We start from the raw sequence: 15,727 nt of genomic DNA, 5'->3' as shown, positions 1-15,727 counted from the left end.
ACTTAAATATTACATGTACATAAAATGTGTAATATAATATTGCAAGTTCTTACATATAATATGGGGAAAGCGGGGTATTACTGTATGTGGGTAATCGAGATTTTATTAATAATTGATATCATGGAGGAAAACTGAACACACTGATTTGAAGCTTTTTGTTTGTTTATTTATTGAATATGATAATTCGTGTGTTTAGACATCACATATTGGAAAAAAAAATATTTTAAGTGTTTTTAATCAATTATTAAAATATTTTCAATTATTTAACAAATAAAAAATAGCATTAAAAAAAATTGTACAGATATGTTTTTATTATTATTCAATACCTTATTGAGTGTAATTTGCATTTCTAGTTTGGATACATTAATTTATCTACTTAAAGTTTATTATAGATCTTGATTTATTTTAATATCATGTTGGGGCAAAATCGTATGGGGCAAAATCGTATGATTATACCACAGGATTACATACGGTTTTACCCCAGGTGTGGGTAAATCCGTATTTAAAAAAAAAAAAAATAAAACACAATTTAAACACGTTTAAAAAAAATAAATCGTAAAAAAGTTTCATATAAAAGTTATAGACCTTAATTTTTTCAATGTATACCAGCTTAAAAAATTTAATTTCGTCAAAAATTTTATGATATATAAGCCATGTCCTGTTATGCCCCGAGTCCATACAGTATTACCCCAGGTTTTTGATAAATTCGTATTTTTCTAAAAAAAAGTAAAACACAAATTACACACATTTTTAGATAAAAAACGTAAAAAAGTTTCAAATAAAAGTTATAGACCGTAAGTTTTTCTATGTATATAAGTTTAAAAAAATTGCATTATGTTAAAAATTACATGATTTATAAACCATGGAAGCTTAACCATACGGTACTGCCCCGCCTTCCCCTACATTGTATATAATGTATACCTACTACATTAAAATATATATATGGCTTATTATTTCTTATGTGATTGTAACAAGTGTGCTAGTAACGATATGATACTTTTTATCCGGCTATTTTGGGGAGGATTCTAAACTAGTTATAATGACGTATAGTACTAATAATAATACTTATTGCTCGCGAGTAAATTATTATTACCTACTTAATACCAGTAATTGTATATGGCTATATACTTTTAATTCGACTATTATTATTATTATTATTATAGTATACAGTTTCCCGTATATTATATTATTTGATTATGTTGATCCAAAGTTGAGTATAATATTGTTAATTTGCTAATACAATTTTGCACACAATTACGGAAACATTTATAGTAGGTAGTAATGATGATAATAATAATAATAATAAAATCGATCGTTCGCATTACACATACCTATATAATACTATGATAGGCGATACCTTAAAAATGTGAGTTCCTGTCGTTGTTCAAGTTTGAATACAGCTGCATAGATTTAATACATGTTTGTAAATTATCGATCATTGTGATGTAATATAGCGTTGTATAGTGAAGCTATAATTTATTATAAATGTATAACGTAATAATACAATGTGTCCGGTGCGTCGTTTTCGCGGCTCCCGCTGAAATCTTGTCGAAACGAATTACATACATATACACTGCTGTGACCCAAAAATATAATATAAAATATAATATAATATAGTATGATTCACCAATGCATGCTCACCCCCAATTTTACATGTCTAAAACACCAATAAGCTAGGAAAAATTAAGAGGCTTGGGATTTATGGATTTATGAATTTTTGTAAATATATTTTAACTTGTCATCTAGTTTTTTAGGTTTTGGTAGAAGCAATTTTAGATATTCAAATTAATCATTAAAACGTTAATTAATAATTAAAAGACTCGTGAATTTCTTTATTTAAAGACTTAAGTACGTGTTCACTGTTCAATTTTTCAAATTTCAAAATGATCCTTAATCGAAACTTTGAAGACTAGAATACAAATTAAAATCTCTTTTGTCTGGAATTTTGGTCGTTTTACATGTTTTTTTTTAACTGGCTTCAGTCCCCTTCGTAAATTTTGATTTTTGGAATATTTAAACATATTACAAGACCATATTATTTTACTATTAAAAAGTGTCCTGTGCCGATACAGACTTCTGTTGTTCAAATGAGAGCCTCTCCTGGAGTATTTTACTGTAAATATTTAGTGGATAATTTTTTTGAAAATGTTGATGTACCTTCCTATAGTTCAAAGTTCGTAGGAATAGTTTTTTAGTTATTAAAATGTTTATATTAAGAACTAGCTAATCCCGTGTACTCCGTAGCCCGTTAAAAATGCCAATTCTATTATATGATTCAGACATTGTTCAATTGATTTTTAATATCCCGTGTTAAAACTTAAAACTTAAGCATTTTCATTTTGAGTCTTGAATATCAAAATACTCGTGCAAGCTAGACATGAATATGCGAATTTTGGTAAATGCTATACATTTATACATGATGGTACGAAGGCTCCATAGGGTGCATACAGTGTTCGGAACGTTCACTAAAAAAGGAACTCGTTCACGTTCACGTTCGTGTTTTTTTCAAACGAACGCGTCACGTTCACGTTCTTTCAAAAAATGAACGCGTTCATTGGGTCGTTTATTTATTTTTTATACATTTTTTTTATGAAACATTTACCTGCTGTAAAGGCTCAGTCAAACAGTGTTTTGTCCGGCAATCAAAAAATGAATCCGGACTTTTTGTACCCGGACTTTTCGTCCGCCATGGTTTATGGGTATGCGGACTGCGGCGGGCAAGCGGTCTTTGTATTATTTTACAGTGTCCGCGCAGGCAGCCCACTTTCTGTTTGACCGAGCCTTTAATATAAAAGCCTATAAACATATACAACTCAAGCCAAAAATAAAAATACTATTTAGACTTATATATAATATAATTAATTAATATATTTTATTTTAATATATTTATTAAAGGGTAAATAAATTGAACGTCTTAAAAATCGATCAAGTTCGTTAAAAATATAAACGTCGTTCACGTTCATGTTCTATTTTAATAAAACGAGTGACGTTCACGTATCGTTCACTAAAAATGAACGTGAACGCGTGAACGTGCGTTCATGAACGACGTTCTTTCCAAACACTGGGTGCATAGCGGAATATATTATCGGGTAGGCAATCCACTTATGGCAGGTTTTGCACTCCTTGAGATGCGTATAGGTAAGTGTATATTTTATATATACAGAAGATAGTTGTCCCCTGTGCATTTCGTTGCTCGTAAAATATACCACCACTTATATGATTCAAACTTAATGTTAAATTCATTACTTAATACCCGGTGTTGTGATGTTTAAAACTTAAAAAAAAAACTTAAGTTTAACTTTGATTTTTATTTGATTTTTAACACATTAATCATAACATTGCACATTTGTTTGTACTTAGTAATGGGTTTATTTTTATTAAGTGTAAACGTAAACTTAAGATCACGTAATAATATTCTTTTTTTTTTAAAACATAAATAAAGTTATTATGGCTTTAATATAAAAGTTATAGGTGTATCGTGCCCCTGAATTTGTTTTAAGTTTATTAATGACTGAAGTTTTTGTAGTACATAATTTTAAATTATATCCAACTATTATAATATTATATTGAAATAAACCGTTTCCCATTAATTAATGCCTGTCGACATATCCCATCTTAATCTCCATTAATGATTTTTAACACAATCCTTTTAATGGTTTTGACCCAATATAAAATATAAAATTATATTCAATCATAATAACTATTTATTTTTTTGTAACTAATAGCAACTATAATAAACAAAAATATATTTTTTCGTCGTGAGCTACCTAAATACATAATATCACATTAAAAACAATTAAGGGCCACTTCTCGAGATAAAATATAGCTTATAAATTCTTGGGATAGTTCTCTATTTATTTATTTTTTAAATCGGTTAAGTAGTTCCAGAGGTTACCCCGATCAAACAAACTATTTTTTTTCTTTATAATATTAAGAATAGATAAATATTAGACATACCTACAGAAATATAAAATCCCCAACAAAAACATAACCGTGAAAAAATGCCAAGTTCCAAACTCCCTACTAAAAAAGTCGGCCTATCAAAGTAGTGAAATCTACATTGTGGCCAAGTCTACTATTTTTTAATTCATAACCTCACTGCACTCCTACATTAAAGAGCAACACTCCTCCTTTATTTTTATTGTTTAACACTTGGCCAGTTTTTGAATGAGGCATAAACTAGACTTGGCCGCAATGTAGATACCATGGTATAGTGCACTACTATAATTCGCTATCTTTTTTGAGAAAAAATCTGAACCTCTAACTTTTTTCTGAGTTCTTATCTCCCCATCACCCAAGTAAGTCATAAGATGCGAGTACATTCGATAATGATGTTTTATGCCTCATTCAGAAACTGGCCAAGTGTTAAACAATAAAAATAAAAGAGGAGTGTTGCTCTTTAATATAGGAGTGCAGTGAGGTTATGATTTAAAAAATAGCAGCCTTGGCCACAATGTAGATTTCACTACTTTGATAGGCCGACTTTTTTGGTAGGGAGTTTGGAACTTGGCATTTTTTCACGGTTATGTTTTTGTTGGGGATATCATTTATTTTTGCGGGCTTCAGCATCGTGGACGACGTGTTATTATTATTTATTTATTTTTTTAATTTAAAATTTTTTTTTTTATATGTCGTAGATTTTCTCTTGTGTATTTTAAATGTACGAAAACATTATTATGTTTTATAAATATAATATGTTATATATAAGTCAACTACAAACAATTCCTTATTACCCTATTGTAACGCTGTTTGAAAGTAAACGTTTATGCGCGCCACTTCATACGTTTAGAAATACACTCATTGAAGCGGTATTAGTTTTGAAAAAAATTCAATTTTTAGATTTTTCCCTTTAGTTACACTGTAAGACCTACCTTTGTGCAAAATTTTACGTTTCTATCTATACGGGAAGTGTCTTATAATTTTGATGATCAGTGAGTGAGTCAGTAACAATTTTGAAAATTTTGAAATCGTCCCATTTTGAAATGGCACAATATTAAGGGCTCATTTTCTTACAGAGTCCTAAACTACTCGAGATTAATCTGTGTTTTAAATTTCAAAAGTTTATCTTAAGAGGAAACAGAGATATATATGTTAGAAAAACTGGGCGAATTGGTTCGTGTAAAGATACACTGGCATTGCTGGAACTTGGTCTGGCGCACTGCCGTGCGCTCAGATAGATGTAATCTGCGGATTGTATTTATACTTTACTCTTTTTTTTTTATAAATTATAAATATTTATAGTTGGATACTAAAATTTTCAAAATCTTACAAACTAATTATCGTGTATTTATTTATCCTTAATACACAAAGTTAAATAACTCAAAAACTACTCTTTAGAATTTCGATTTTGATACTTCAAAATTTCAGAAAAAATATTCGTTAAATAATTTACTGTAGAAAAGCGAGAAATTCCCATTTGAAAAACAGAAGTTTCTGTAGCAGACTCCTTAAGTAGTACCAAAAATCAGATTTTGAATTACTGCATTATCGACGAAGAGAGAGGGGGATGAGCATGCTCAACTCTTCAGTTTGTATGTATTAATACACGCGTTATAATAACACCGTTATATTATGTTGTGCATGCACACGGAAATGTATTACGTGCCTCGTAAGTTTTCTGCTAATAAGTTAGAAAAGTGTCATCCCTTTATAACATTACTATATTATGTATATTATATTTAATCTCGTGATGATACTTTGTGTAGGTGTACCTATACGTATAAAGGTATACGCGGTGAAAACGATTCAAAGGAATTGTCGAGCCTGGGCCCGTTGTCGCGTATACCAAAGTTTGAAATTATCAACGCGATAATTAGAGAAACGCTATAGGGGAGGTATACTGCTGTATACTTTTATAATACCTATAGTTTAATTGCACATCGGCCAGCCGCTTCGTTGATAATAATCGAGAAGATTATTTAACGAGCTGTGTCGCAGTTTAATTATTAATTTATAAATATATTAAACGCACGTATACATCGTATTTTATCGACGTGACGCTGTCATATGCACGTTTCCACCTTATATTATTTTTTCTCTCACCGACCCTCCAAAAAACCTTATTTCGATATTGCGGTTTAATGCAAACGTGCAGTACTACAGTTGTGTGCTTGCTGTGTCGTAGGTTTTTGCGTATTATACCCTGTCGATTCATCGACGTATTTTTTCAAAATATTTGTTTATAAAAATTGTGTAAAACTATTATAGATTGCAATTTCACCGAAACACACTTAAATCGTTTCTGTATATATATATATATATATATATTTATAGTAATCCGCTCTTCCATAAGGAATAATGATCAAATTTTATGTAGCATTTTGATTTACTATACTCACGGGTAGCGGTGCGTATACCTTTATTTTCGTTATTACAAATTATTAAATTGATATGCACATTACGCGATTGATATATATAATATAGAATAGAATATGATGTACAAGCACGTCGTTTATAAACGAGATATAATCTGCAGTTTATTCGACTGTGCGTTTGTGTGTAGAGGTAAGAACCTAATAATTATAATATTTTGTCAGCGCACCGTTTTTCTTATAATACCTCGCGTCACGCGATATCATTATTTGAACTTTGAAAGTATACATATATATATAGGTATAGTTTTTATAACGATTTCATTCATACAACGAGTGGTTACGATAATAATAAGCAAATCGGTTAGTTTTAAACGCAGTCGTCCCTCCTGGAGCGCACTCAAGAACCCCTTATTTATTCGTGAGTGGTTTTCTCACGAATCGAAATTTTAAAATCCAACTGCGGAACTGTGGTTTTCTCTTTTTATACAACATAAGTCCGAGTCGGTTCCCATTGGGAATTTTTTTTGTAACATAAGCGTCAGTGCCTATTTTTATGTTAAATGTACGCCACAAATAGCATTGATTAAATATACAGTATATTTAATCAATTCTAATAGGGCTTACTTATTTTTAATATACAAACAGTAAGTCCATAATAAACATGACAAACGATGTAGAATTTAAAAAAAAAATGCGCATCGATATTACTTTTAGGTCCAAAAATATAGTATATTATGTTTGGTGATATCATAAAAGTTTTTAAAAATCCTAATTCCTTTAAATCCAATTTTTATTTGCGTTGAGTTATAACAATTTAAAAATAAAAATGTTAAACTATTGTTTTTTAAAAACCATAAAATGTTTAAATAATAATTCTAGCTTGGAACCGATATTCGTACGTTGATTTAGTAGTAATGTTGATTTGAAGTCGGAAGTAGGTATGGTCAAACATTGTGAGTAGTCAACATAATATATAATAGTATTTATCATAATATAGGAAATAAAGACTTCGTTCTTTCAATCGTGCAGGCATGCCGGACGCGTGAAAGAATGCGTATGTAATGCCATTCAATTAAATAAATAGTTTATTTACTTATTTAGTGCTATTGATGTCTAGGAGGTTATACGTAATACAATATGGTGTATATTATATAATTTAAGTAATATACACAGGGTGGGTCACCTCCCCTAGTTTCCCATAAGGTTAACTCGCAAAAACGAGAAAATAAAATTGCCCATCCTGTATTTAATTGTTGTTTACCGATACGTGTTAATCGTCTATTTTGGTGTTATTGTATAATGTGCAGTGTTTGTACCGTTGACGGCTCCATACCATCACAAAATATAATATGTATATCAGTTTCCGTTTTATTGTATGATGAAAATCTTATTGTACCCCGTGTGCAGCTCGCATTGCGGTCATTGATGCCCATCGTATAAAAGTAGTAGGTATAAACGCGTTTTCCGCATCATTTCGTGTACTTATATGCGCGTAAGCCGTGTATTCGCGCCTTTATTCGGGTCGTGGTAAACAAACATATTTCGCCAAAACCTATAATTTTCCCGGGAAATCGATTTCTCTCCTTGTAAACCGCGTATCTCTGCACCAGCGATCGGCCGGGGGTTGTATTTTTTTGCAGTCGACTCGTTAGCTTTCTTCCTGCGTCAATCGCGTTTCTTTCGTATCACGCGTATCTCTATGAGCTCGTTCGTTCCTACGTGTGTGCGTGCTGTGTAAACGCGATAAATCTAAACGTTAATTATCGTCCCCGTCCGAGCTAAGTATATATATTACACACACACACACACACACACACACACACACAACAGTATTTTTGGGTACGTGATGTAGATGTGGTTCACCTCGTTACTTCGGTTTTGGCGATTTATCCGTATATATAACATGTACCTCTATTATATATGAATTTAGGAACATTAAAATTGGACAAAATGGTGGTGCTCGCGGCGGTGAATCGACTTTGGCGAGAGTCGCGGTACGGACGAGCCTTACCGGGGGCGCCGCGTTGAGATGAAATCGTTGAATTTCCAATGAAACACGCGAGCGCATGATCTTCTTTTTCATCCCGTACCAACAACGCACATCGCGATTCGCGAGACCGTTGACCCAATGACCCAATGACCCATTCGATAAATATTATGAACTCTAGACAACTTACTATATTTAAATATTATATATCATGATATTATACTACTAAATTTGTCTATATTGCATATGCGTGCTTAATTTTTATCGTATTATAAACGATAGGATTAGTATAATCATAGTATTTTTCGATTCGAGTCTACGGCATAATAATATAACATATCGAATTATCGAAATATAATTATATTTGTTCAGCAATGGATCCGACGTTGCGTCGTTCTGATGTACTTTAATTAAATATCGTTTAGATTAACTAAACGACTTTTGATTTGTTTTTATTTAAGTTGCACTTAACTATCATAACTGCCTATCATATTGTAATCGTCTACTATATAAAAATCGAAAACACGTTTTAGTGATAAGTAAATACTATAAATGATTATTTATAGTATTTGTGATAAGTTATGAAATACAAAGAGCTTAATATAATGATTTATGTTGGTTCGAATTTCCACAAAAAATCGACCGCTGTTGATAGTTGTTTTGAAATCAATTCTTATCATCTGTAATGTTATTACCAAATATTATTATTTATTATTATTTCGTACGGTTTACTGTATAATGTTATAACGGTTGAGGAAAAGTAGCTTATTTTATATATTTTAACAGCCGTTCTCGCCCCCTTGAGGCGTTTGGATGGGTATTTCCCCACCGTATTATAATCACCGTCTACACTCGTGACTCACGAGCTGTAAAAAATAAACTTTCGCTTTCCAAAGCTCTCCACGAGAATTCATAAGAACGCGCGTGCGCGTACTGAAAACAGCAAAATAACACAAAAACATAATAATAATAATATAGCTGCATTGCGCGCGCCAAGACAATAAAATAATGATTATATGGGTTGTACAGGACAGTTGTGAGTTAACCGCTCAGAAGTCAAGTGCCTCAGATGACTACCTAATTTATTACAATTATAAATAAATATAATTATTATTATTCACAGTCTACTCTTTTTGGCTTCGTTTTGTAGCTTACTATTATAGTGTCATTAGTTAATTAAGTTCTTTTTTTATCTCTAAATGTATAAATAAATATATACATATAAGATAATGCAAAGTACCTATAGTTATTTGTAAATTTTATTTTTATTATTGTTTAATCATCAAATGGGTTATTAGCTTACTAATTATGAAATAGTTGGGCTTAGATTAATGAAGCATATGGAGTAATATTTACATTTGATTTACATTATATTGAGTTGTAAAATTCAATTTTTTTTAGGAAAGAAATTATTTTTGTTGGTATCTGCATAGGGTCCTATAGCTTCGTACTTGTTATCTGGAATTTGACATTCTTCTCTGGCCTCTGTGAATATTTATACATATATATACATAATTATGTATTTTATCGTGATGTTTGTGTTGCATGAAGGAAATATGGGAGGTTCTGTTTCTCCAATCAGGTATCCATGCGTGACTTTCGTGTGACCAACTCTGAGTCTGTTTAATATGACTTCTTCTTTACGGCATAAACTGTTGAGCTTTGATCTGGGTCAACGGAATGCTTTATTTATTTTCTGTTCCCTGGTGCCTTTCTGAGTCCATAAATGTGGGTATACAGTATTTATTCAAAATTTCTGTGTATATCAACTTATGACAAAAAGGAAAGTAATTTGCTGTTAGGATTATTAATTGCATTTCGAGCTGTTTTGTCTGCTTCTTAATATCTCATTGTATTGCTATGTCCTGGAGTCCATATAAAATGTATATATTTGTTGGATTGGTGAATCAGATATTGTTAGTTTTTATGGCCAAGGAATATGTCTATATGTACTATATTTCAGACTAAACAAGGTACTGAGTGAGTCGGAACAAATGTCGATTCTGGTATTATGTATCTTAAGGGCCGATTGCGTTCCTTTTAGAAGCGCTACTTATTCAGCTGTGTAAATACTGCTATGAGTATTCAATTTAAATAAATGAGTTTGTGTTTTGATGTATAACTGCAAGCCCGAAGACGGTATGGGTTTTGGATGCGTCCGTGTATATTTGGATATTGGGATATGCAGTATGTATTAGTTCATTATATACATTTCTACACACTAGTTCAGGCGTTTCTTTTTTTAAGTGAACACACTGAAAAAAATAAATTGTAATGATAACCAGAATATGATCGCTACTACCAGAATTTTCGGTTGCTCCCATGACAACTATGTAAATTATAATATATAAGTGTAAAATGTTTTTTTATTTATATAGAGGATAGCTATCTTTTGTTACTATTATTCGAACTATATATTTAATTGATAGTTTCATACTACGGTACTGAAGCGGTAGTTACCCGGTTATGGCTAATATACTAGCAATATAGAGCTACTTCTAAATGAGCTAATTGAACATCTTATTTCAGCATTATGAACTGAATCTAGGACATTGATAATATTCGAGTTAGAATTTCCGTAGCAGATTGATCCGTAACCGAGTATCGATCTAACTATAGTGATTTATGATTATTTGTTAAATTGTCTCTTAATGCCAATTTTGTACACGGGACAACACTTCTTATCCAACTTTATAAATTATGATTAAATTATTATTCTTACGGTGTTCAGATACGTGTATACACAGTTAAATCAATCATAAATACCAATTAAATATTAATAAAAAAAAACAATATTGGACGCATAAATCGTATACCAGCTCCTGATCGTAGTATCATAAATATTAAAAATTTATAATATATCTCAAATATTCAATCGTACATTTAATATCCTATATATATACACTAAAGCTATTGAAACATTTTACAATGATTTTCTCCAATATTAAATGGTTTTTTCTCCCAAGTATAAAATATTATTATTTATAATTTAGTTATTTCAAATCAGTATAATGTAAATTAAACGATACTTCTTTCACATGCACTTTGATTTCCAATATAACAATATAATCGTCGTATGAAGTAGATTGCATAATATTTTATCGAGGGTCCTATAAAATACTCTAATAATCTAATAAATACGCTCGAAACACGTATTATATAATACTAAAATACGCATAGATTCAGTTACTGAATCATGCGACCGAGGCCCATCTCCTAGGTCTCGTTAATAAAAAAAACTTTGTAGAGGTACACCCCCGAGTAAAGTCATAAAAATAATATTATCCGTGATGTACAATGTGAGGGGAGACGTTACAATTTCTAAAAAAAATATGATTTATAGTTGAGATGGATTTTTTTTTTTTGGTTTAATTTATTTCGAGTCCTATATATGAGATGTTCCGAGACATAATTTTATAATATATTATGTTTTTATGTTTCAGAAACTTGACCAAGACGATGACGACGTGTATCTTAACTCCCCCTGGGCCGACGGCGGAAGTCTGAAAAGAAATCTGCATCACATCGATAACATTTCCTGGAAGCCCACCAAATGATTTAATATGATACGCGACACTATTTAATAGTATTATAATAATTTCCGATCCTTATCGCGCGGACTGTTTTCATTTTTCATATAATAATACCTTAACGCGTTTACAACATAATATTGTTATATACCTATAGATAACGTTTGATTAAATTTTCACTCAGATTAAAATATAGTGGTTTTCCGCTGCAAGTTTAAATTATGATTATATAATATATTTACTACGTTAATTTGTCTGCAGTACCATTAGCAATCATATAGGATACCTATCATTAATCTAGGTCAATATAAATATTATGTATCCGGTTTAGATACCCGGTACCGCTGACAACACGATCGCGATTCGGGGTGGCCAGTGTTTCAGAGTCCTCACAATATATTGTCTTAATTTGCACTTACTAAATAATATATTATATAATATGTAAGAAGCACTCGGGCAACAGTTTTAGTATCCGACCGATCGTATTTTATTCGACCAATATGTGACTTGTGTGGGTGCCACCGTGCGTGTCTATTAAATAGAAAACCATTCGGCGATAATCTATTGATTCGGTTAATCATTATAGGTATAATATTATATGTACAAAGTCCAGACGTCTTAGTGGCGTCTTGGAGACGTTTGGAATCAGTTTTTTAAACACGTTTTCGTTATATTAAAAAAAAATTAAATCGCTTTGTGTATATAATAATATTATTCACAAGAATCCGTACAAAGCCAAAGCTTTTTTCGTACTAAAGAAATATATTAACTTTGATATCGCGGAGTGAAGAAAAACATTCTATTTAAATTTGCAGGAAAACTTTCCGAAAGACCGTACGGTTTTCGAACTTCTTCATATATATGTATATCATTTTTTCGTGGACTTTGGCGCGCGCTTTTCGCACGAACGAGTACGATATATACAGGACGAGCAGCAGAGTTTTACTGTTTTCCCGTTTCAACTACGTTTCATAATATCAACGTTATAAGAACGTGTGAAAACATAGCTCAGTGACCCGCCCTGTATATACAATTGGCTATAGTGGCGTGTTTATATCATCATCACATACGTATATGGCATTGTCCGTTAAATTTGGTACAATAGTAATTTGTAATAATAACAACAACAACAACAACAACAACAACACTACTATTGGCACATATACCTACCAACAATAATATTATTATAAATGATAAAGGTAAACCAAACTATAGGAGGGGTTGTATCGATAATATTATTATTATTGTAGTGGCTGGTGGCTTTTGTTTCGTCTATCTGCGTATATAGGTACTATACGTAACCCGGACACGCAGTGATTGACACGTATGATACATATAATTGCAATAATCATCGCAAGTCGTTGGAATCAGTTCGCGACCCTATTGTCGATGCTCAATATTATGACGTTTAATCATAAATAATATGATGATAATAGGTGTGCGTGCTGGGTAAGAATTGGCCGACATCTCTGTCGAGTCTCTCTAAATAAAGGTGCCTACATACGTACTATACATTTATAATTTTTTTTGCAATTTAGAAAGTGAACTCAATATTCTTGTTTTTCTATTCTTTATTTATTCTGTACAAATTGAGAGAGAGAGAGAGAGATACTAATACCAATAATTTAGAGTACCTATATAGATCTAGACTAAATGTTGTAAATTTAATTTTCAGAAAAATAAAGGCCGCGGCGTATTTCACTTAAACAAGAATACGTATTATATCGATGGATACAAATATTTTACAATATAACAATCAGTTTTGTTTAGGTTTTTACGAGTATAGTGCGAGGTGTGGAATCAAGGCCCTCCCCATTTTTTTTCCAACATTTTAGAAAAATTGCAAAACAGTGAAGTCGTACAGTGTACCTTACACTTGCTCGTATGATTATCGTTCACCGGTAGGGTTTCTATCCCCAATATATAGTAGTCGATCATTGGAGAAACAAATTTTGTAGGTCCTAATAGAAAAATATGTCTGGCCACCCCCGAAGTACAGTATGCATGATGTTTATTATATTATGGCGTGTGACGGCTACTGTGTAGGTACTATTTAGCTTCCGAATAATAATAATAATAATAATTATTATTATTTTTGTATATATGGCCGAATAGAAAACGCGATTTCAACTCTGCATTCGTCGATAAATTATTGATTATGAGTAGGTATCTCTAACTAGACGTGCTAGATTTTTATAGCCGTAAAACGCCATTTCGTACATAGTGGGTGCCATTTTCTATTTTCACTTATTCAATAGGAATTATTATTGTTGTTGTTGTTGCACACCCATAATATTGAACTCAGATAAGTGTATACCTTGTAATGGTATTATATACCTGCAGAACACCGATATAACAATATTAAAAAATTAAAAAATAACCGCTTGAAGTGCACCGCTTTTACAGGACGATGAAATATTGGCTAAAATTCTATTGTTATTATTTAATTTACATTTTTAAAAACTAAATCTATTATAATATACTTAAATATCATTTCCAAAAAGACTGATACGTGCTATTCGTTGTAGATATAATAATATTATTGTGACGTGTTTAATATTAAATGATGAGTAGTCGTAAGATCTCAAATTATTATTACTATTATTATTATTTTTTAAAATTTTAATCACGTTTCCTATATTATATATTATAAATACATGTATATATAATTATATATATATCATAAGTGATGATATATAATATATAATGTATTTACTTCTAATTAATTGTCTTTCTTATTTATTAATTATTTATTTATAGATGTTAATTACTTACAATACAATCGAACTAAATATAATATAATATTGTTACATTTACATGGTGTAATGATGTGACCGGCTCCTTATGATACATATTATATGTGTACGGGTAGATTTAAATGACATTTTTTGTAATATTTAGGTAATTTTAATTGTAAAGTACAGACTTCCTAATTTTAGATGGTCTTTTAGTATGTAAGTTTTTCTTTTACTATTCGTTCAATGTTTAAATTAAATTTATGCATTTTTATATAGGCCTAGATTTTTTTAGGCAATTTTTTGAGAGCGTTTTATTTTTTATACTTACTATATTCAATCCTAACATTAATATTGTAAAGAAGAAACAAATTTTATGAATATATTTTTCATTGTTCTTTAGTACAATAATAGAGTGTTTCATTTTTTGAGTCTATTTTTTTGCACTTTCATTGTTCACGTTTACTACTACAATTATTTTATCGTAACAAAGATATATTCATAATAATTACTTCGAAATTTTTTTTGCTTACATTGTTACATGAATGTTATTTTTAGAAAGAGCACGCGGGAAATGTGACCATCACTTTTATGTGATACACTATATTATAATATAATATAATATAATATTTAACGATCATTATTATTATTATTATTATTATTATCATCATCATCATTGATGTGAAACAATTTACGAAAAAATTATTATTATGTTGGAAATAAAAGAACGGCTTTATTAATAATATGGCATTTATTGAGATACCTCATATTTAAATAATAATATTACCTATATACATATAGCCACATAGCTGGCATGATATAATGTTGTGTAACACCTATTCGGGTTCGCTTATATTAATATTATACCTATGTATACAATTTACAATATGATATTATATCGTATTGTCACGCATTGTATTGTTTACTCTGTGATACAATTAATTATGCGGTCTTACGCGTTGTAGGTGCAAGTCGGTTATTGCGTTACATCGTATAAATAATTTACACTTATACTGTTTGATATAGTATCTGCAGCAGTAACCAATGTAGGTATGCGTAACCGCTGACTACAAATACACGGTAATCAGTGAGATGACTGATGAGATGAAGAACCCAGACTTCGGTGCATAACTTAGCCCCGTTCTCTGTGTTTTAAAAAAA

The 15,727-nt window shown here is 30.8% G+C and overlaps 1 protein-coding gene across 4 annotated transcripts in view; it reads left to right on the top strand.

The window, feature by feature from the left end:
- Positions 1-15,727, top strand: part of LOC100160735 (cilia- and flagella-associated protein 298) — an 87,258-nt gene that overhangs the window by 58,293 nt on the left and 13,238 nt on the right. For 3 of the 4 annotated variants that reach the window (XM_029491160.1, XM_029491159.1, XM_008189824.3), the window contains one exon: positions 11,745-14,411. The exons of the other annotated variant lie outside the window; for it this stretch is intronic. In XM_029491160.1, coding sequence (XP_029347020.1) covers positions 11,745-11,858 — 114 coding nt within the window. In that variant the 3' untranslated portion in view covers positions 11,859-14,411. Of the gene's footprint in view, positions 1-11,744; positions 14,412-15,727 lie in introns of those variants that run through there. 4 annotated transcript variants of the gene reach the window in all.

The sequence above is a fragment of the Acyrthosiphon pisum genome, chromosome A3 (genome assembly GCF_005508785.2).
Source record: "Acyrthosiphon pisum isolate AL4f chromosome A3, pea_aphid_22Mar2018_4r6ur, whole genome shotgun sequence".
NCBI classification, from domain to species: Eukaryota; Metazoa; Arthropoda; class Insecta; order Hemiptera; family Aphididae; genus Acyrthosiphon; species Acyrthosiphon pisum.
This window is presented reverse-complemented; position numbering and strand designations above follow the sequence as displayed.